The sequence below is a fragment of the Mirounga angustirostris genome, unplaced genomic scaffold (assembly GCF_029215605.1).
Source record: "Mirounga angustirostris isolate CCGP_5_RB_7025 unplaced genomic scaffold, mMirAng1.0.hap1 SCAF_11, whole genome shotgun sequence".
Classification (NCBI taxonomy): domain Eukaryota; kingdom Metazoa; phylum Chordata; class Mammalia; order Carnivora; family Phocidae; genus Mirounga; species Mirounga angustirostris.
Window position 1 is genome coordinate 42963596 of NW_026991719.1, and position 23370 is coordinate 42986965.

The 23370-nt window shown below is 40.3% G+C and overlaps 1 protein-coding gene across 7 annotated transcripts in view; it reads left to right on the plus strand.

Annotated features, from left to right (window-relative positions):
• CCNB3 (cyclin B3) overlaps nucleotides 1-23370 on the plus strand; it is a 91749-nt gene that overhangs the window by 25052 nt on the left and 43327 nt on the right. For 2 of the 7 annotated variants that reach the window (XM_045877918.3, XM_045877966.3), the window contains exons 5-7: nucleotides 2872-3106; nucleotides 17243-17374; nucleotides 19592-19678. In XM_045877918.3, coding sequence (XP_045733874.2) covers nucleotides 17279-17374; nucleotides 19592-19678 — 183 coding nt within the window. In that variant the 5' untranslated portion in view covers nucleotides 2872-3106; nucleotides 17243-17278. The other 5 variants (XM_054507985.2, XM_054507989.2, XM_064574064.1 and 2 more) reach the window with 5 other exon arrangements.

The window sequence follows — 23370 nt, forward strand, 5'->3', positions numbered from 1 at the left end:
ATAGAAACTGTGTTAGTGTTTGTTCACGTCTCTTAATGTAGGGAAAGGATGATACTGTTTGTGCCCGTGCAGTTCTATAGGCCAAGGGTGAGGCCTAGTTGAGAAGAAGTCTCAGAGGAGCCTGACTATATCAAATCATCATGCTGTATACCTTAGATACATACAATTTTTATTAAAAAATAACTTTTGGTCAAGGAGGGAGTCTTTGTCGGTGGTGATGAGCTAAAATCTACAGCACAAGACTTGTTTTTCCTCTATCGCCTTTTTGTCAAGAACTTTTGATGATTAAAGAAAAAGTTGGAGCTCCTGGATCTGGCTCATGTCTGTAGAATAAGCAGCAAAGAAAGAAAACGTGTATTTATTCTCCAAGCCCAAGAATGTATATCCCTAAGATTAAAAAACAAAAAGCCTCTATGTCTCCCAGCCCAGAAGGGAATGACTATGATCTGGGCCTGGAAAATGTCTTACCCAATCCCCTGAATGACAAAAAGAGAACTATTATGGATGATTAGAGCCCTGTCCCATGGCGCCCCAATCCTGCCATCCTGGAGGATAACCAGGAGCAAAAAAGAGTGGCATTTGGATGGGAAACCAACAACAAAAACATGAGGAGGCTCAGTCATAGGTTACAGTATATCCTCTGCCTCTTCTTTCTCTTAAGCTGCTGAGATTCTCAGACCAGCCTATACTGACTAGAGGTGGGAACAGATGGGTCGGGGAGAAGGATGTTCAAAGAATCAAAAGAAGGAATATGCCATGTTAGTGTGTGAATATGGGTGAAGTACTATGCACTCAGATTAGCCTTTAAGAGCCAAACATAAAGGGTGCCTGGGTGGCTCAGTTGGTTAAGCGACTGCCTTCAGCTCAGGTCATGATCCTGGAGTCCTAGGGACTCCAGGGAGTCTGCTTCTCCCTTTGACCCTCCCCCATCTCATGCTCTCTCTCTCTCAAATAAATAAATAAAATCTTTTTTTTTTTTTAAAGATTTTATTTATTTATTTGACAGAGAAAGACACAGCGAGAGAGGGAACACAAACGGGGAGTGGGAGAGGGAGAAGCAGACTCCCTGCCGAGCAAGGAACCTGATGCGGGACTCGATCCAGGGACTCCAGGATCATGACCTGAGCCGAAGGCAATCACTTAACCAACTGAGCCACCCAGGGGCCCAATAAATAAAATCTTAAAAAAAAAAAGAGCCAAACATAAAGATGGTAGACACAGGTTTTTTTTTGGAACCATTATCATCCATTTTCTAACTTCGTTTATTCTACACAAACATCTCTTCCACACAAACTTGTGAATAACTGTACAAATCAACACTTTACGCTTTCAGTTTACATTTGGTTTGAAAGAGCTATTAAGGTAATAAAAATGGGACCTGTGTTTGTAATGTAATTGTTATGAATAATGGCAAAATGAAATTGAAATGAGCTGAACTATCAGCCTTCATGAAATCACTGTCTGCCTGTTAGTCTCACGAAGTATCTTCCAGTCTCAGATTAGGCTGCCTAATTTAGTTTATGGGATGACACCATGACCATTTGGAAAATGCACGGTGATACCAGTGATTAACAGACATTATTTATTGTGAACCAACACAAATGGGAGCTCCACTTCTTTTTTTTCTCTGCATTATTTTCCAGACATGAAAATACACAATGTCATTTAGAGCAGCTTCATGCAACCATGCTAAAGTGAACAATTAGATAGCTATTCTGAACATCTCGCAGTGGTGCTGCATAATTACTTCTGTCAAGTATTTATGTTATGTCTGTATTGTGCATATCTGTCTGGTCTTTTCTATGAGCGATGGAAGCAGTGGAGAGCGACAATAAAGGACTTTAAAATGCTATAAATATTCTCATTTTTTATTCCAGAGGGAAGCTGTTAAAGAAAAGAGGACTCTTAGATAACGCTGGGGTTTCCTTTTAGGCAGAGGCTTAATTAGGCAGCTTAGGTCTGTTCTATTGCCTCCTTGTAGAAAATGACTTAATAGCTATTTGTGAAAGGTGGGCTTGGCTTGGCAGGGGCCATTTCTGGTCAGGCTCCTCCCTCTTATAATTGGGAAATTTCCCTCCTCTGATTTCCTAGAACATTTGCTTCTTGTCTGTGTAATTCATCTGACATTTAGTAGGTCTGGCCTGGTAGAGTTAATTAACTTTTCCTATCCCTGGATCACCTGCGTTGAAAGCCTGGCGGGCGGCGTCTCTGTCTCTCATCGTATCCGCCACAATACTGGGCACACGGCTGGGCTCAAGGAACAAATAAATGACGGTTTTTGGAATTTCAGGCAGCAAACAGTTCAGAAGCCACGGGGTCCTGGAATCCGTAGCAATATTTCAGTGGGCAGTCTACTTCTCAGAACCACCTGGAGCACTTGTGAAAATAGGTAGTTGGGCTCCATCGCAGACGTTTTTAGTCTGCGGGGCTGGAGTGGGGCCTGAAAATTTGCCCGCTACTGTGTTCTACCTGCGTCATCTCATTTTTCGGAAACGGGTGCTATTTTTTTTTTTAAGATTTTATTTATTTATTTATTTGAGAGAGAGAGAATGAGAGAGAGCACATGAGAGGGGGGAGGGTCAGAGGGAGAAGCAGGCTCCCCGCCGAGCCGGGAGCCCGATGCGGGACTTGATCCCGGGACTCCAGGATCATGACCTGAGCCGGAGGCAGTCGCTTAACCAACTGAGCCACCCAGGCACCCTCGGAAACGGGTGCTATTTTAATCCGGATTTTTATCAGTGGGGGGCTGGATCACGGCCGGGGGGGGGGGGGGGGTGGTCCGGCTAGACGAGGCACTACCCACTTCCATCATTTTGGAGGTGGGTGTGCGTGTGCCCGCGCAGAGAGTGGTACCCCTTTTCTTTCTTCTAGGGTCCGAAGAGAAATTTCCAGAGAAAAAGAAATGGCTAAGGGGTCCCTCCTCTGATCTTTTGGCCCCATCTGGTGGTTTCGAGGCTGACTGAACGAAGCGCTGATCCGTTAGCCCCCCCTGCTGGTGACAATGGTGGGGTCCGACGGCGGCCTCCGGGACCCATTTGCGGAGGCGGCTTTTGCTGGCGGCGGCTTTTGCTGGAGGCGGTTGCTCTGAGGCCGTTTTCCTGAGGCGGTTAGTCACTTATTGGGGCCCTCGTCCGTGTTTGGTTTTTGTGTCTTGTTTTGTTTGTTTCTGTTTCCTACTACTCGGGGGGCAGTCCCTTTACAAAGCCGAGGGTTTGTGTCAGTCCGTCGTCGATGGTTTGTTCGAGGTCCAACTTAATTTTCTAGGCATTTAAAAGAGCCTTTCGCCTTCCGTATGTAAGTACGTCGACGTATTTTGTGTCGGAGCTGGAGATGTAGCTGAGGAAGCTAGGCTGTGAATCGCATTTTTTTCTTTTTCCTGTCAAGCCAACAAACTTGTCTCGAATGTCTGACGAAAAGTACTAAAATATAGTATCAACTGGGGACAAAGTTTTTTTTTTTAATTTACTGACTTATTTGACGCGGGGGGTGGGGGTGGGGTGGGTGGGGGAGGGGCAGCGGGAGAAGCAGGCTCCCGGCTGAGCAGGGAGCCCGATGTGGGGCTTGAACCCAGGACCCCGGGATCATGACCTGAGCCCAAGGCAGACACGTAACGGACTGAGGCGCGACTGAGCCACCCAGGCGCCTGGCGACAAAACTTTTAATCCTCTCCTCTGTTGGTGTCTTTGTCAGTGAAGGAATGTTTTAAGGCAAGACTCTTGGACGAGAGGAAGGGGATCTGGAAGCGGGAAGCCTTTCGAGTTCCCTCATGGTATTGGTAGGCATCCCTCACGCCCCCAGCGACTCTGTTAAGGATCCCCCAGGTTTTAGGGACGTTAAAATGGGATGAAGACTGGCCTAGTCTTCAGCTTGGTCATGTCCTTGCGCCGTGGGGGTGTTAGGCTGAGACCCGTGCCTGTGGCTCTCAATCGAGAGGGTAAATGGAGGTAATGAGTCCATGTAGCCACTAGGAGGTCGCCCCTGCTTGGAAAACGTGTTTCCAGAAGGTAGGCGATCACCCCTTTACCGAAGCCCGTTTTGCCAAGGCATTCCTCAAATTAAAAGGGAAATTGGTGATTCCTTCCTTATAGAATCACTCCCCACCCTAAAAACCGCACTTTTTGTGTGTGTTACATTTATTGATACATTTCCTTCAGAAAAGATGTTTATAGGTTCAAGGAAAGCAGTGTCTGTTCTATTTCATTATGAGCTTTATCTTTCCAAATGCTTGAGGAGAACGACTGTGTGTTACTGATTTTCATTTATCCTGCAAGGGATATCACTAGGTTCAAGAATTGCCATGCCCAGAACCATATAGAAGTGCTTGGCCATGGCCAAGAAGGTTGAATCACCTCGGTCCGAACTGCCTGGCTTATTGCAGCAACTTCCTAACTGGTTCTACTGAGTCTTTTCTTGCTACTCTTAAACAGAATTTTTTTTTGAAAGAACCAATATATTTTTATTAGCTAGTTATTTTTAAAACAGCTTTATTAAAATATAATTCGAATACCATGTAGTTCACCTTTTTAAAGTGTACAACTCAATGATTCTTAGTATATTCACAGAGTTGTGGAACTATCACCATAATCAACTTTAGAACATTTTCATCACCAAAAAAAGAAACTTCATACCCTGTAGCCATCACGCCCCAGCTCCCCTAACCCTATACTTACCCAGCCTTAGGCAATCACTAATTTTCTTTCTGTCTCTATAGATCAGCCTATTTTGGACATTTAATATAAATGAAATTATTTGGTATTGTGGTCTTTTGTGACTGACTTCTTTCATTTAGCATAACTTTTCCCGGTATAGAGTTGTGACATGTGTGAAATGATGTTTACAAGGGACTCTAGTTAGATACTCGATGCCAAGGATTTTTGCTGGAGGCTGGTCGTGCAGGCAACCCTCTGCCTAGTACATACCGAAATTCCAAAGTCCCAGGAGGAAATCTCGTGTTCACCATAAGCCATATTGTTTGCACAATGAAGGTACAGTGAACTACTTTTATGGGTTAGGGTGGTGGGAATCCTCCCCAAATCCAAGTTCCTAGATCCTAGCTAAGGGTCAACCTTGCCTGCAGGATTTTCAGATGATAACATTCTCAGGTCTGCTATGTTATCTTTTTTCTACACAGATTTTGATAGAGATTTTGTTGATTCTGTAGATCAATTTGAGAGGGATGCCATCTTAACTAAGTACGTATTTCAGTTGATGAGCATGGGATGTCTTTACATTTATTTAGGTCTTTACTTTTTCTTAATAATGTTTTGTGGTTTTCAGTGTACAAGTCTTGTACTTCTTTTGTTGAATTTATTTCTAAGTAATTGGCTCCTTTTGATGCCATTATAAATGGAATTGGTTTCTTAATTTTATTTTCAGATAGTTCCTTGCAAGGCTATAGAAATACAATTGAGTTTTGTATATTGATTTTACAGCCTTGAGCTCATTTATTCGTTTTAATAGTTTTCTTATTTTTGTGGATTCCTTAGCCTGTTAATGTGATAGATTATGTGGATTGATTTTTTGAACCAGTCTCGCATCCCTGGAATAAACCACACTTGGTCATGGTATATAATATTTTTTATAATTGCTACATTCTGTTTGCTAATATCTTGTTGAAGATTTTGCATCTCTTTTCATGAGGGAAGATTGGTATGTGTTTTTCTTTTTTCGTAGTCTTTGCTTTTGATATCACGGTAGAAGTGTTTTCATATGAGTTGGGAAGTGTTCCCTCCTCTTTATTTTCTGGAAGAGATGGTGTAGAATTGGTGTTAATTATTCTTTAAAGATTTAGTTTAATTCTCCAGTGAAATAATCTTGGCCTAGAGACTTCTTTTTTTGAGAATTTTAAAATTACAAATTGACTTTTTTTAAAACTATGGAGCTATTCAGATGATGTATTTCATATTGGGTACATCGTGGTAGTTTGTGATTTCCAAAGAATTTGTCCATTTCAATTAAATTGTGAAATTTATGTGTATAGAGCTCATAGTATTCCCTCATTATGCTTTGGATGTCAGTAAGGTTGCTGTGTCTTCTTTGTGGATTGACCCATTTATCATTATGTAATATTTCTCTGTGTCTATGCTAATTTACTTTGCTCTGAAGTTTACTTTATCTGATATTAATATAGCTACACTGGCTTTTTTTCTTTAAAAAAAATTTTTTTTTAAAGATTTTATTTATTTATTTGAAGAGAGAGACACAGCGAGAGAGGGAACACAAGCAGGGGGAGTGGGAGAGGGAGAAGCAGGCTTCCCGCCGAGCAGGGAGCCCGATGCGGGGCTCGATCCCAGGACCCTGGAATCCTGACCTGAGCCGAAGGCAGACGCTTAACGACTGAGCCACCCAGGTGCCCCCCCCCCCAATTTTTTTTTTTAAAGATTTTATTTATTTATTGGAGACCGAGAGAATGAGAGAGAGAGAGCACAGGAGAGGGGGAGGGTCAGAGGGAGAAGCAGGCTCCCTGCTGAGCAGGGAGCCCGATGCAGGACTCGATCCAGGGACTCCAGGATCACGACCTGAGCCGAAAGCAGTCGCTTAACCAACTGAGCCACCCAGGTGCCCTTTTCTTTTTAAAAAATTTGTTTTGCCAAACAAATTTTCAATTTTTAGCTATTAAAAATTATTGAGGCTTTTGCTATCTTTAATTTTTTTGAAAAATTTTTCCTTCTGAAGGTTATAAAATATTCTTTTATATTTTGTCTGGTATTTCCATGGTTTCATTTTCACAATTAAATCTTGGATCCATCTGGAATATATTTTCATGTAAAAGTAAAGTAGATAATAGCAGATCTTTTCTATCGTTTTTTTTTTTTTATGTTATGTTAATCACCATACATTACATCATTAGTTTTTGATGTAGTGTCTTTTCTATCGGGTTTTAATATGAGGGATGTAGCGGGGAGGAGAAAGGAGAGATTATGAGAATGTTGTCTGCCTGGGAAGAGGGAAATATTGGAAAGTGATAGAGTCAAAGGGCTATTTCCTCTTTTCTCAGTGTTCTCTCTGAGTGGAACACGAAGGAGAGGTTAAGTCAACTGGAGGCGTGAAGGTTGAGAGAAAAACAAACAAACATTTTTGGAAGTGTTCTTTTGCTCAATAACTTTTTTGTTTTTTGAAAAGCGGGAAGAATAGGAAAAATGAAATGGCTTCTTTTGTAATTTTTATATTGCTGTTGTTTTGGTAGATAGAACTTTTCCTCTCTTGACTAAAGAAGGGCTTACAGTCTTTTATTTGCCACAGTACTGGAAGTCTTAACTATAGAAATCAGACACGGAAAAGAAATACATATCACCCAAATTGGTAAAGAAGTAAAACTGTAATTATTTGCAGATGACGTGATACTATGTGTAGAAAATTCTAAAGACTCCACCAGAAAGCTATTAGAACTAATAAATTCAGTAAGGTTGTAGGATACAGAATTAATATACAGAAATCTGTGGCTTTCTATACACTAATTATGGAGTAGCAGAAAGAGAAATTAAGAAAAACAATCCCATTTACAATTACACTAAAAGGAATAAAATACCTAGAAACAAATTGAACCAAAGAGGTGAAAGACCTATACTGTGAAAACTATGAAACATTGATGAAAAAAATTGAAGACAACACAAACAAATGGAAAAATATATCATGATAATGGGTTGGAAGAATTAATATTGTTAAAATGTCTGGGCACCTGGGAAGCTCAATAGGTTAAGCATCTGACTCTCGATTTTGGCTCAGGTCATGATCTCAGGGTCTTGAGATTGAGCCCTGTGTCGGGCTCTGCACTGAGCATGGAGCCTACTTGAGATTCTCTCTCTCCCTCTGCCCTTACCCCTGCTCATGCTCTCTCTCTCTCTCTCTCAAAAAAGATATTGTTAAAATGTCCATACTAACCCAAGCAATCTATAGATTCATTGCAATCCCTAACAAAATACCAACAGCATTTTTAGTAAAGATTTTATTTATTTATTTGACAGAGAGAGTGAGAGAGCACAAGCAGGAGGAGCAGCAGAGGGAGAGGGAGAAACAGGCTTCCTGGGATCATGACCTGAGCGGAAGGCAGAGGCCCAACCAACTGAGCCACCCAGGTGCCCCACTGACAGCATTTTTTACAGAACTAGAATAATCCTAAAATTTGTATGGAACCACAAAAGACCCCAAATAGCCAAAGCAATATTTTTTTTAAATTTTTTTATTGTTACGTTAATCACCATACATTACATCATTAGTCTTTGATGTAGTGTTCCATGATTCATTGTTTGTGTATAATACCCAGTGCTCCATGCAGAACGTGCCTTCTTTAATACCCATCACCAGGCTAACCCATCCTCTCACCCCCCTCCCCTCTAGAACCCTCAGTTTGTTTTTCAGAGTCCATCGTCTCTCATGGTTCGTCTCCCCCTCCGATTCCCCCTCCTTCATTCTTCCCCTCCTGCTATCTTCTTCTTATTCTTTTTTTTCTTAACATATAATGTATTATTTGTTTCAGAGGTACAGATCTGTGATTTAACAGTCTTACACAATTCACAGCACTCACCATAGCACATACCCTCCCCAGTGTCTATCACCCAGCCACCCCATCCCTCCCACCCCCTACCACTCCAGCAACCCTCAGTTTGTTTCCTGAGATTAAGAATTCCTCATATCAGTGAGGTCATATGATACATGTCTTTCTCTGATTGATTATTTCGCTCAGCATAACACCCTCCAGTTCCATCCACGTCATTGCAAATGGCAAGATCTCATTCCTTTTGATTAGCCAAAGCAATCTTGAGGAAGAACAAAGCTGGAGGTATCATAATCCCTGATTTCAAATTTTACTGCAAAGCTATAGTAATCAAAACAGTATTGTCCTGGCACAAAGATAGACACATAGATCAATGGAATAGGATAGAGAGCCCAGAAATAAATCCATGCTTATATGGTCAATTAATCTATGACAAAGGAGGGAAGAATATAAAATGGGGAAAAGACAGTCTTTTCAATAAATGGCATTGGAAAAATGGGACCCCTTTCTTACACCATATACAAAAATAAACTCAAAGTAGATTAAAGACCCAAATGTGAGACCTGAAACCATAGAATTCCTGAAAGAAAGCATAGGCAGTAATATCTTGGGCATCAGTCTTGGAAACATATTTATGTTTCTCAGGCAAGGGAAACAAAAGCAAAAATGAACTGTTGGGACTAAACCAAAATATAAAAGGTTACACACAGTGAATGAAACCATCAACAAAATGAAAAGGCAACCTACTGAATGGGAGAAAATATTTGCAAATGCTATGTTTGTAAACAGTATCCAAAATATATAAAGAACTTATACAACCCCACACCAACAAACCAAATAATCCAATGAAAAAATGAGCAGAGGACCTGAGTAGACATTTTTCCAATGAAGACATACAGATAGCTAACAGACACATGAGAAGATGCTGAACATCACTGATCATCAGGGAAAAGAAAATCAAAACCACAATGAGATCTCACTTTGCAACCAGTCAGAATGGCTAGTATCAAAAAAAAAATAAGAACAAGTATTGACAAGATTGTGGAGAAAAGGGAACCCTCGTGTGTCATTTGTGGGAATGTAAATTGGTGCAACCACTGTGGAAAATAGTATGGAGGTTTCTCAAAAAATTAAAAATAGACATATCATATTATCAAGTAATTCCACTACTGAGTATTTACACAAGGTAATGAAAACACTAAGTTGAAGAGATATATATGCACCCCTATGTTTATTGCAGCATTATTTACAATAGCCAAGAAATGGAAGCAACCTAAGTGTCCACTGATAGATGAATAAAGAAGATATTTGTGTGTGTGTGTATAACAGAATAGTACTCAGCTGTAAAAAAGAATGAGATCTTGCCATTTATGACAACATGAATGGATGTAGAGGATGTAATGTTAAGTGAAATAAGTCAAAGAAAGACAAATACCATATGATTTCACTTATATGTGGAATCTCAAAAACAAATGAACAAACAAAAAAAATAGAAACAGACTCATAAAGAAAGAACAAATTGGTGGTTGTTGGAAGGAGGGGATGGGTAAAGTAGGTGAAGGTACAAACTTACAGTTTTAAAATAAAAGTCAGGGAAATTGAAAGTACAGCACAGGGAATATTATATTATTATAATCATGTTGTGTGTTGACAAATGGTAACTACAATTATCATGGTGATCATTGTGTAATGTATAGAATTGTCAAATCACTATATTGTACCCCTGAAACTAAGATCATATTGTATGTCAACTATACTTGAATAATAAAAATTAAAGAAAATAAAGAAGACTTAAAGTGACTTGGGTTAACACTGTATTTCTTCTTTAGTGCATCCCAGTGGGGCACTTGTCCACAGTGATTACCCTTAAAAGAAGATACTAAATTGCTTAGTTAACAAGTATTTTTTAATCATTTATCAAAGAGCCAGGTATAGGGTAATGAATATGTGTTTGTCTCTGAAATCAGATTGCTTGGGTTTAAATCCCAGTCCAATAACTTGCTAGCTGTGTGATCTCAGGCAAGTTACTAAACTTCTCTGTACTCCAAGTTTCTCTTCTGCAAAATGGGGATATTAACACCTCATTGTATTATTGTGAGTCTCAGAACAGCATCAAACATAGAGTAAGCAATTGATAAATATTAACTATTATTAATGCTAATGACTGGAGATAGAGCACAATGGATATGGTCCATATAGTTATGGGTCTTGTATTCTTTTTGTTTTGTTTTATTTTTTTATTATACATTTTAGTTTTTTTATTTTTAGAATTTTAAAAATTATAATTAAAGTATAGTTGAAATATATTAGTTTTAGGTATATGACATAGTGATTCGATAATTACATACATCACAAAATGCTCACCACAATAAGTGTAGTTACCATCTGTCACCATATAAAGTTATTACAATATTATTGACTATATTCCTTACACTTTACTTTTCATCCTTGTGACTGGAAGTTTTTACCTCTTAATCCCCTTTATCTGTCCCCCCTCCACATAGCTACCAGTTCATTCTCTTTATTATTTATTTATTTATTATTTTTTATTGTTATGTCCAGTTAGCCAACATAGAGTACATCATTAGTTTTTGATGTAGTGTTCAACGATTCATTAGTTGCGTATAACACCCAGTGCTCATCACAACACGTGCCCTCCTTAATACCCATCACCTGGTTACCCCACGGCCCCACCCACCTCACTTCTGTAACCCTCAGTTTGTTTCCCAGAGTCCAGAGTCTCTCATGGTTTGTCTCCCTCTCTGATTTCTTCCCATTCAGTTTTCCCTCCCTTCCCCTGTGGTCCTCTGCGCTATTCCTTATATTCCACATATGAGTGAAACCATATGATAATTGTCTTTCTCTGCTTGACTTATTTCACTTAGCATAATACCCTCCAGTTCCATCCATGTTGATGCAAATGGTAGGTATTCATCTTTTCTGATGGCTGGGTAATAGTCCATTGTATATATGAAGTACATCTTTATTTCTGAGTCTGTTTCTGTTTTTTTTTGTTTGTTCATTTGTTGTTTTTTATATTCCACATATAAGTGAAACCATAAGGTATTTGTCTTTCTCTGTAGGACTTACTTCACTTAGCATAATACTCTCTAGGTAAGGACCTTGCATTCCTGAATGAGGAGATAGGTTAAAAATTACAAATAGCAATAATTACTCTAAAATAAATGTAAGGGGCTGAGATAGAGTATAAAGGAGTGGGAGGAGAATACTACTTTAGATAACATGGTCAGAGAAAGCCTCTCTGAAGAGGGGGCATTTAAGCTGAGAGTTGAAGCATCAGAAAAAAACAAGTAATTTAAAGAATGGAGGGAAGAATGTTCCAGGCAGTGGGAACATCATGTACAAAGATTCTGAAGAGAAGGATTTTATTATATTCAAAGCCCTGAAAGACGACCATTATGGCTGGAATGTAGTGAACAAGAAAGAGTGGTATGAGATGAGGTTGATGATGTGGGCAAGACTTTGTAGATCACAGTAAGGAGTTTGGATATTAAGTTCTGTGGGAAACCACTAAAGCATGAGAGAAAGATGATATATTTTTTCTTTTCTTTTCTTTTTTTTTAAAGATTGATCTTGTATTGTATTCACATTAGAGAAGATCAAGATTGGAAAGGGGGAGAGCAGCTTGGAGGCTCTTGACAGTGGTCCAGATGAGAGACTGTGGTGGCAGTGGAGGTGGAGAGAAGTGGATGGATATAAGGTATAATTTTAAGGTAGAATCAATAGGACTTGTTGAAGGATTGGATATGGGAAGGTAAGGTGATGGAAGAGAGTTTGAATCGAGGATGATACCCAGGTTTCTGGCTTGATTAACAAGTTTGATGTGGTACCAATTTTTGAAATGGGAGATACTGGAAGAAGGATCAGCTTTGGTAAACATTGTGAACATATTGAGTTTGAGTTGTCTATCAGACATCCAAGCGGAGATGTGTTGTAGTCATTTGGATTTATGAATCTGGAGTTCAGGGCCAGCTTTTAGATGATATTTAAAGTCGTGGCTCTGGATGAGATAACCTAGGGAGATTGAAAAGAGAAGAGGGCCTGGGATCATGTGAGTATTCCACTTTTAATGTAGAAGCTGTGAGATACTAAAAGGAGAATGGGCTGATAGTAAAGGCAGGGATGTAGTTTAGTGGTAGAGTAGCTAGCTGCTGTGTATGCAGCAAGTCCTGGATTTTATCCTTGGTATCTCCATTTACTCTTTTCATCTTCAGAGGATAGGGCAGGGCTGTTAATTCTTCCAAGTCTTTTGTCAATTACTCATATATAGTTTTTCTAGCTCCTGGAACAAAGCAGGTGCTCAGTAATTGTTGGATGAATGAATGGATGAATGAATGAATGAGTGAGTGAATGAGTGAGTGAAATGAATGAGAATATCTAGTTGTAATACCTGCTTTGCCACAATTCAGGTTTGTGATATTGGGCAGTTAGCAAGCTACAATTTTGTTATCTGTAAAATGGCACTAATAAAAGTACCTATCTTTTTGGACAGGATTTAAAAGAATAAAAATTTATAGCATTTAGCACAGAGCTAGTGGTAAATTAATGTTAGCTACTATTAGCTCTACTGCACTTTGGGTGCTTATCCATAAAATAGGGGCAATAATTTCTGCCCTGATTCCCTCACAAGGTCATTTGTGAAGCCAGCAGGAGTTAACATTTGACTCTACAGAGGGTTGTTAATGTTAATGTTTTAATTGGTCTAAATCTGCATTACGCAGCCACTCTCGTCCCCATCCTCCGGCAGGATTATTTAAAAAAAAAAACGCCTCTTTAAATTGACCCAGTACTCGGCTGGTCAGCCCTGCCGGGTTCAGCCAGTTGTACTCGAAACCACGCCCCAATGCGAAGGCTATTAGCCGCCCAGTTCAATTTAAAAATACCCAGCTCCGCCCCTCCGTGCTAGGGGCGCATACGCCCCAACGGTGCCCGCTGATTGGCCCCTGCTGGCCAATCTCCACTGCGCTTCCTCCTGGGGCTGTAATTTTCAAAATTCGCTACTGGGCAGATTGGAGCGAGACCAGGCCAGGTTGAGAAGGACACAGGTCGCTACAACGCGGAGCTCCGTTCATTTCCCGGGCCTCTCCTGGTCTAGGAGTGCGTCCATGATCTTCATGTTCTGCCCTCAATCTCGGTGTGAGGTAGGCGCCTTTGGGCTTATACGGCCCGCTCGAATGTCCGGCCCTGTCGCAAGCGGGTTGATGCCTGAGCACTACTCCAGCCCCTTGTGAACACGCTGTCTTCTCTCGCCGGCAAGCAAGGCATCCCTGCCATGAAACCTTTGTTTTGTTCTGCTGTCAGTCAGCAGTTTGTGCAAAGTTGGGCAGGGAATGTGTTTTAGAGGGTGAGATGGCAAAAGAAATGGGACTGTGTCCTAGCTTTCAGATAGAGCGACCAGTACACATGCCTGAATCAGAGTACATTTACAAAACGTCTTTTCACAAGTGGAAGTGTGGAGGATCAGTTTCATCCACAGGACGTATTTAAGTCAGACAGTGCTACTTGCGGGATGTCTTTGAATTACAGGTTGGAGGATATGAAAAAGGACGGAAACGTGTGCTCTCTCCTTTGTTACCGCTTTTATCTCCACTGGCTCTCCTCTATCCCATGCTCCAACCGCTGCAGCTCTGGGCTTTCCCACTTCTCTGTGCTTTGGTCCACTTAGGATCCTAGAATGTCAGAGGCCAAAGGACCCTAGAACAGTGCTTTTTAAACTTTGAAGTGCATACAAATCACCTGGGGGATATTGTTAACTTGCACTTTCAGATTTGGTAGGTCTAGCTTGGGGCCTGGGATTTTAAATTGCTAACGAGCTCCCAGGTGATGCTAATGTTGCTGATCTGTTGACCATGGTTGGACTAGCTAGGAGGCTCTGGTCCCATGGCCTCATTTTCTTAGGTGGGGAAACAAAGGCCTAGAGAGGGAAAAGGGACTTGCCTAGCATCATCCAGCCAGCCTGGGCCAGAGTCAGAGAGCCTAGGCATTCTTCCCAGCCCAGTGCTGCTTTCATGGACACGGTGCTGCATTCTCTCCCCAGTGTCTTGCTGTCTGTAACCTGCTTTTAGATATAAAATGAAGTTGCTGTTGTTTCCTGTAGACTGTCTTGATCTACAGTCTTGGAGTCTAAGCAACGGGGCTTCTAAATGAGCCAACTTGCCCCTGTTTGGGTTTTAGCACCAGTTCTGGGATGCGCAATGGAGTCTCCCACACTTATCAGTGTATATGTACGGAAGATGGAAAGTGGAAAGGATTCTAATTTTCTCGTCCAAGTAAGGCCCCGTTCTGTAGGTGGTAGAAGTCAATAATGTTCTGCTGAATGTCCCTTAATGAAAGCTTGTTTTTAGTGGAGTCAATCCCCTCCCCCTTCCTAATGGCAGAGAAACTAGTTACTTAAGTCACTGTGTGTGTCCCCCAAAACAAGTGATTAGTGTCCAGGATAATGAAGGTGGTGTATGAATATCATCTGGATAACCTTATTCTCTCTGAGGTTTAGTTATCCTGTGATGTCATCAGCTGGAAGTTTTCTAGCCTGTTGAGTTCAGTCTATTTTTTCTTTCCCCTTGAAAGATGAAAGTTTCAGGACATGAGTCTTTGGTCATCCATAAAAAAATTGTCCGAGGTGTGAATAATAACAGCAGAGTAAGTGGTTTTCATACAGTGCATTTAAGGGTGGGTGCACCCAATTTGGCTTTATTGCTGCTCGGCTGAGTTTTGAAAGATGAGATGGAAAATAGGTTTGGATTTGGGGGAAGAGAGGGAAAGTAAGATGCACCACTTATTTTGAGGGCCTACCATGGGTTAGGTTTCACACATACAAATTTACTTTGGAGTCATATGTTGCTTCTGCAAGTAAATGGTGGTATACCTCTATTGCAAATGAGAAAATTACGCCTCAAAAATGTTAAGTTGTCTGGTTTAGAAACCCAGTTGCTTCTTAAAAAAAATACCTGCTCATTCTGTCTCCTTACACTACCACAGTACAGCCTTTCGATTTGGACCATGGACTGTTTTGGAGTGCTTTTGAGTATGATTGGAGAGACTTCATGGTATTTTAGAAAGAGCCCTGGAAAGAGCTGGGTGACCTATACTGCTCAGTAGTTTGTCCTGTGTAGTAAGTCACTTAACACACCGAGGCCTCTAAAATGGGAAGAATTGTATTTGTACTGTGTACCCCCACAGTTTTGTTGTGAGGATCAACTGAGGTAATAAATGTGAAGGCACATACTTGTACTGACTTTTCCTGACTGACAAAATGTTTAATACTTCTTCATCCAAAATCAGCCTTTCTCCTTTCTTAAACCTTCCCCTCAAGCTGCAGTCTTCTCTGCTTCCCTTTCTTACCAGCCTGCCTCCAGCCTAGCATTCAGCCCCTTTCTAACTCCTCCCCAATACATTTTTTATACTCTACACTCCAGGAAACTTGGGTGTCCCTGCATCTGCCATGCTCGACGTGTCAAGTCTCTGCCTGGGCTCAGGCTTTCTTTGCCGGGAAAGCTCCCCAGTCTACTTGGGAACCTCTTTGTCATTTAAATCTAGATTATATATGATCTCCGCTATGAAGCCTTCTCCCACCCCTTTCCCTGACAAGATTATCGACTTTGCATTGTGTTTCTGTAGTTCTTTGTATTTACTTTTATTAAATCATTTGCCACATTTTTATGTTACATTTAGAGCTGTGCTTGTGAATACTTATAGGATAAGATGCATGATTTATTTGCATTAATATCTCCATTGCTGGAAATATTTGGTACAGAATGGTAAGCTTGTTGCATTGCCTGTAGGGTCTCGCTTCCAGGAGCCTGTTCTTTGTCAAATGCATTTGAATTTGGAGATTGAATGTGGGTGAGGTTGGAAGGGCAGTTGCATCTGAGTGGGAAGGGCCTCTTGTATATCCAAAAACAGATTCCTCCTAATAATGCATTTGCTCGTAAGACACATAAGTATATCCTAACTATTGAGGACTCACAAGAAAGAACCATAAAAAACATAGAATGGGGTCTCCCACCAAGATGGGACAAAGATAGGACTCTCTCAAGGGCTGTAATGATGGTTAAATTTTTATGTCAAGTGATTTTCAATAAGTTAGTTCCTTCTATTGTTATCTCATCTTTTGGTTTTTTTTTTTTTTCCTACCAAGTGTCTCTGGAACTGGATTATGGTTTCTTTTGGTTGAATGCAGTCTTTGAATACTCCGGCCTATCATGCATATATGTGTGTGCAGTGTATTCTTGCATCTTCTCTGTAGCATCATTGTAATTGCTGTGCCAGGACCCTGTGCCTTTTAAAGAACCTTAACCGTTCCAGCTGGCTTCCATACTATATGATCTGCATGTTCTTGATCGTTTTTAATACAAAACACTCATGTGACTTGTTCCTAGTGTTCCCAGGCCTAAACTAGGAGGTAGGCCACAGTTCCAGTGCCCACAGAGGATGACAGGCACTGTGCTGGGCTTTTTATATAGAGTATCTCGTTTAATTGGAACAGTGCCCTGCAGAGGTAGGTATACTTATCTCCATTTTACAGATGAGCTAACTGAAGCCCAGGGAGTTTGTCACTTGCCTAAGGCTAATTGTGGTAGAACTAAGATTTAAACACAGATCTGCCTAACTCAAAGTATATTTTCTTCTAGAGATGCTAAAAAGAGACTGGGTATTCTCAGGGGTTTTCGGAGAATTCTGCGAAGTGTCTGGTGAATGGTGTTTGAAAGAGTCCCTTTCTCATTGCAGGCCTATCTTGGATAGACACTGCTGAACCTGTGAGAGATGCCACTGCCTCTACCATCCCGAAGCTCCAAACCTGAGACTAAGAAATCACAGTCGAGCAAAATTGTGCCCAGTGATCATGGCCAATCTGAAAAGGTTAGAGCAAGCTGTCTCTCCCAACAGTGTCTCAAGTAGCTTCTTTCTGTGTTGGCTCAGTCCCTATCCTCACCCCTAAATCTTTCTGAGTATGTGTTGTTTAATCTGAGAAGTTGGGAAGGAGTGGTAGCGCTTGTAGTTTAAGAAGACCAGCAAATTAGAACTTGGATTCTAAGTGTAACTCTCCTTTCCCATATATGCATAGCTGAAATGAAGGGTGTCCTTCACAACCTTCAGAAGCAAATAATACTCAGCCCTTGTTAATGATCACGTCTATACTCTTAGTGTCTGGGAGATGTTCAAAGTACCTTGCTGGGAGGCTGCTTAGTGCATCCTGGGGGAGACTATGAAGCTAATCTTCAACAAATGTATTATCATGGCTTTTTATAGTATTAAATTTGAAGACGGTGTCCATTTTGACCTTGTGGATAGTTTGACACTGTCATTCCGACCCTGGGATGTTCTTTGTTCATCACCATACATATTTTAACCAGAGTTTTACTAATACTGATGAATTGTCATTAAGGGAGTATTTCCTGGAGCAAACATCATTAGGCCAATTTTATTTCCTTGATTGGTTTTCTCTCAGCATAGATAAACATTTTCTAATCATTTTCATTTTTTCGTTTTACTAAAATGATTTTCATGGAGGGGCTAGATTTTTTTTATATATAAATTTGTAAGAAAGATTTGATTCATCGATCAGATTTTTGTCTATATTGGATTTGCTGATTAGAGTTCTGCCATAATAAGTTTTCTTTTGTGGCAATTATTTTTCCAAATCCAGCTTTCTGGGGGCACATTTTGTAAGTCTAAGTTTTATTGAGTTCACTTTTATCTGTGAATTTTATTTGGGGCTGATTATTTCTACTGGTAATATTAAGTGGGAATTGGATTATTTCTACTGGTAATATTAAGTGGGAATTGGATAGCAGACTGACAGTTTATTTCTTAGCTAATTTGTGAGATTTGTGTAACCACCAAATATTTTTGCTAATTATTTCCACTAGGATTATTTACCATGAACTAGATAAAAGACTAATAGTTTACTGATTTCTTAGCTTAATCAATTAGAAAATAGAAGTAATTCTTCTTGGCTCTTTCAGGATTGCTCTGCTGTGCTAGATTGGTCTATTGTACTATGAATCCAATTCTCTAAACTTCTGATCACTTACTGTGTCATGTATTAACTGTTCATGATGTAGATGAAGAACAGAGCAAATAGATGGTGTGACCCTAATGCTCTGCTTCACATTATAGCAACTCTCTGATAAAAGTAGGGCAGGGTTCTCATTTCATAGAGGAGATTTAATACTTAGGAGACCTTCACCAAAGAAAAACTGTTAATGAGTAGAAGAGCACTACAGTGTGATTTACCCTAACCTGTAGCCCCATAGAGATGGTGTCATTCACTTGGGAGATGGGTAAGGCATGCACAGATAAACAATACCTAGAAAGAAAGCCCCTTTTGCTCCAAAATAGTCACCTCTCCTCCCATCTGCTACCTCTCCTTCATAGACACTAACAATTAGAGGTTAATATGGATTATCAAACTCCTTTCTCAAAACACAGAATTTGGGCCACCCAGGCGCCTCTATACAGACTTTCAAAAATATGTATTCTCTTATTTGATCCTCAAATAAGGTAGGTTTTCATTCCAGTTTTACTGATAAGCAAATTGAGGCTGAAAGAGTAAGCGATTTGTCTAAGGTCAACAGCTAGTAAAGAGGGGATCCTGGACCGATATCTAGGTATATGTGTTATTGTCCTTATTGGGACTATCTTAAATACTTAACGTAAGAGATACTTAAATATTTGTTAAATTATTGAACTGATTTACTTGAGTGCATCCATATTAAAGGAATGACTGGGAATGGCAGGGTGGTGGTGGTTGTTAATCTTTGATCAGATAACCATAAAGATGAGAGAACTAAGAGGGAAAACTAGCTTTACCAAGCTATTTTGCTCATTCTGGGGGTTACACTGAAGGTCATCATCCTAGTTTTGTCCCCATGATCAATGATTACCTCCTTTAGGGACTCTCTAAGCAGCAGTGAGTGCCAAAATTTCCTTTTGTTGTAGTTTTTTGGGGTTTATTATATACATCTCCAGTTGCTTGGAGATTCTGGAGTTTGCCCCTGAGCCCCAAAGATGACCTGAAGTCCCTGAAAAGTGTTCATGATTGGATATACTCATTTACCTCTTTTACTTTTTTAGAGAGGGGAGAATTACCAAGCAGAGATCTCTTCATGTTCACCTAAGAGACGATGCAAAAAGAGATCAGCTTTTGAAGATCTCACCAATGTGAGTATGCTAGTCCAATCCCTTGCTGTGGTTTTGCATATGGCTGAGATAACCTCTTCCTTAAGGGATCTTTCTGGGTTACCAGACCCTGACCCTCTCTAGAATGTTGAGAGCCAATTATACTTGGAATTGATGATCCAATTTCAGAAGCTGCAGGAGCTCTTCTGCTGGCACATACCATCTGGATTAATTGGTTGAACTTTCTGGAACCAGCAGACAGAGTGATTATCAGATATGAAATTGTAGATAAATATAAGAGCTACGGGATCTTGCATTTAGATTAAGTCCAGACGTGGCTCAACTAGCTGCCTAGGCCTCAGAGGTGAGTATCCTGATGGGTTCATTGTAGTTCAAGGCAGTGTTTATCAATTCAAGCACTATGGGCATTTGGTGAAGTAGTTTTTCTATTGTGTAGGACTGTCCTCAGCCACAACATCTCTGGCTCCTGGTGTTAAATTCCAGCAGCAACCCATTCATAGTGACAATCAAAAATGCCCCCTGATGTACAGAACCATTGGGGACCACTGTTCCATAGTCTGGTCTTCAATCATGGAGATTGAGAAACTCAATTTGATGAGAATTGTTAGTTTACTCCCTTCTGATATTATTAAGATACCAACAAAACCCAGAATTGATAGTTAACTGTTAATAATTGAATGTAGAATTGGGCAAGGTAATCTTTGGTCTTAGAGAATAATAACTGATGACTACTGAGGGCTTACCAGGTGCCTGGCACTATTCTAAGCACTTTTTCCTGATTTAACTCTCTTAGTCCTCATTTATTTCTATAACGTAGATACCATAATTATGTCTACAGATCAGGACTTGCCCAATGTTGCTTTCAAAGTGTTTCATCTAGGATACAGAGAACCCTGGTGAACTATTCCTGCCCTCCATAATAGAGTGTCCTTCTGTAGCTGCAGAATACTTGTATCTACTAGATAATACTTTACCCCCTTGAGCAGGATTGGTTAAGCATTGGCAAAGTTCTCTCCTTTGGATCTCTGCTCTTTAGATGCTGCTGTGTGACCACCTCTGTACTAACATAGTCTCCTCCCCATACAGATTACAACATATATGATTAGGTTACAGCTTTCTGAATAATTTCAGATTTACTGTAGATTGGTTGAAAGAGACCCTTCCCACACAGACCTGTAAGGCTAGATTTGTTTCCTGACTTATTTAACTATGGATCTAGAAACTTGGCTGAAGTAAGGTAGCCACACAAATCGGAAGCAGATGCAGCTCATGGTAGTGTGGCTTCCCTTGGCCCCCAGAGTCCCTGATGGAAGAGCAGTGACGTTGTGCAAAGCAAGGTCTCACAGCATATGAGATAATTTCTTGCTATGTCTCAGTCCTTTTTTTTTTTCTTTTTCGTGAAGTTTATATTGCCATTCATAAAGAACAAACACAAACTAATAGGAAATACAGGCAGATATCATCCAGAGCCCTTCTGGTTCTCCAAATGAATGCAGTATCTGTTAGGCCACATCTATATCCAGAGTGGAAGTGAGAGAAGCAGGGCATCTCTGAGCAGTAGCTCTGCCTCTAGCTTTCCAAAACTCAGAAAGCCCAATTCCCTTTTGCATTCAAGTTTTGAAGATTCACTTTGGTAACCTTGAATGGTCTTTGGTGTTTTCCGGAGAAAGTTCCATCATTACAATGTGCCTAAGCCATTCCTAGGATTGGGCATTTCTGCAGATGTCTGAGCTCATCTATTTGAGGGTTGAGGGCTCCTTTCTCTCTGAATTTTGGGGATTCCCTATATGATTATTTGTTTCTTCCTGTCCGTATTCCTGTCAGTATACTAAGTCTCCATGTCCACACATCTGTTTTTTCCCTCAACATTCACCAGTGAGGTCCTGGCATGCCAAAAGATTTGATCTGTTTTAATTAACCTGCTGTGTTTTTCTTTTCCTCGCCTTTATCATTCCAGCATGGGAAAGACTTTTGGTCTGTAAGAGCTGGTCCTAAGCCAGTAGACAAGGAGATAGGGTCTATATCCACGTTTACCTAAATGATTTTGTGTCAGTAGGACACAATTTTCTTTCTTTCTTTCTTTCTTTTCTTTCTTTCTTTTTTCTTTCTTTCTCTCTCTCTCTCTCTCTTTCTCTCTCTCTCTCTCTCTTTCTCTCTCTCTCTCTCTCTTTCTTTCTCTCTCTCTCTCTCTCTCTCCCCCCTCTCTCTCTCCCCCTCCCCTCCCCTCCCCTCCCCTCCCCTCCCCTCCCCTCCCCTTCCCTTCCCTTCCCTTCCCTTCCCTTCCCTTCCCTTCCCTTCCCTTCCCTTCCCTTCCTTCTTTTTTTCTTTCTTTATGAAACAGTTGTAAGGAAGTGCAGATTAAGGTCCCCTTGAGCTTAGATCTGAGAATATTTGTGCTTTGAACCTTCACATATGGCAAGTAGAGTTTCACCCTGGGTGTTGGGGTCTCCACCTTTCTCGTGCCAAGAATGCAATTCTTTTCCAATTCTGAATCTCAGTTGCACATAGAGGGAGTTTGTAAAACTTTAGGTAAGAAGTTAAAATGAAAACAGTGCCAAACTATTTGAGGAGCAGAGGTGGATGGCTTGAGGGCCTAAGAACGAATTAATTCCCTGTTGGATTGCGGTTGCTTATTATGATCTGATGATACAAAAGCATATTTTTTAAGTATTTCATTTAGAAATAATTTCAAGTTTACAAAAAGTTGCAAAAATAAAAAGTAATACAAATAATATGCATATACTCTTCACCTAGATTAACTTATAGTTAACATTTTATGCCATTTACTTACATACATCATGGCTTTTTACCCCTAAGTACTTCAGTGTATATTTCATCAGAGAAATTGTCTTTTTTAAAAAGATTTATTTATTTTAGAGAGAAAGAGAGAGAGCATGAGCAGGGGGAGGGGCAAAAGGAGAGGGAGAGGAAGAGAGAGAATCTCAAGCAGACTCCCCGCTGAGTGTGGAGCCCAACATGGGGCTCCATCTCATGACCCTGAGATCATGACCTGAGCTGAAACTAAGAGTTGGACGCCCAACTGACTGAGCCACTCAGGCGCCCCAGAGAAATTTCCTTATATAACCACAGTACTGTTAACAACTTTATAAATTTACATTGATACAATATTTTTATGTAATCTATTATCCATATTCCAATTTTTTCAGTTGACCTTATAAGGTCAATGTTATTATAAGTATTTTTACCTTCCAGTAAATGATCCAGTGTAGTATCATTTATTTGTCATTTCTCTAGCTGCTTTTATTTTTTTATTTTTTATTTTTTAAAGATTTTATTTATTTGACAGAAACAGTGAGAGAGGGAACACAAGCAGGGGGAGTGGGAGAGGGAGAAGCAGGCCTCCCGCTGAGCAGGGAGCCCGATGCGGGGCTTGATCCCAGGACCCTGAGATCATGACCCGAGCCGAAGGCAGTTGCTTAACCAACTGAGCCACCCAGGTGCCCCTCTCTAGCTGCTTTTAAAAAATATATGTATGTGTTTTTAAAATTTAAATTCAATTAATTAACATATAATGTATTATTAGTTTCAGAGTCTCTAGCTGCTTTTAATTCTGGAACATTTCCATAGCCTTTCTTTGTTTTTCATTGACATTACCACTTTTGAAAAATACAGTGCCACCTAGACACCCTTTTATTTATATATTTAAAGATTTATTTCTTTATTTGAGAGAGAGAGCGAGCATGCACAAAGGG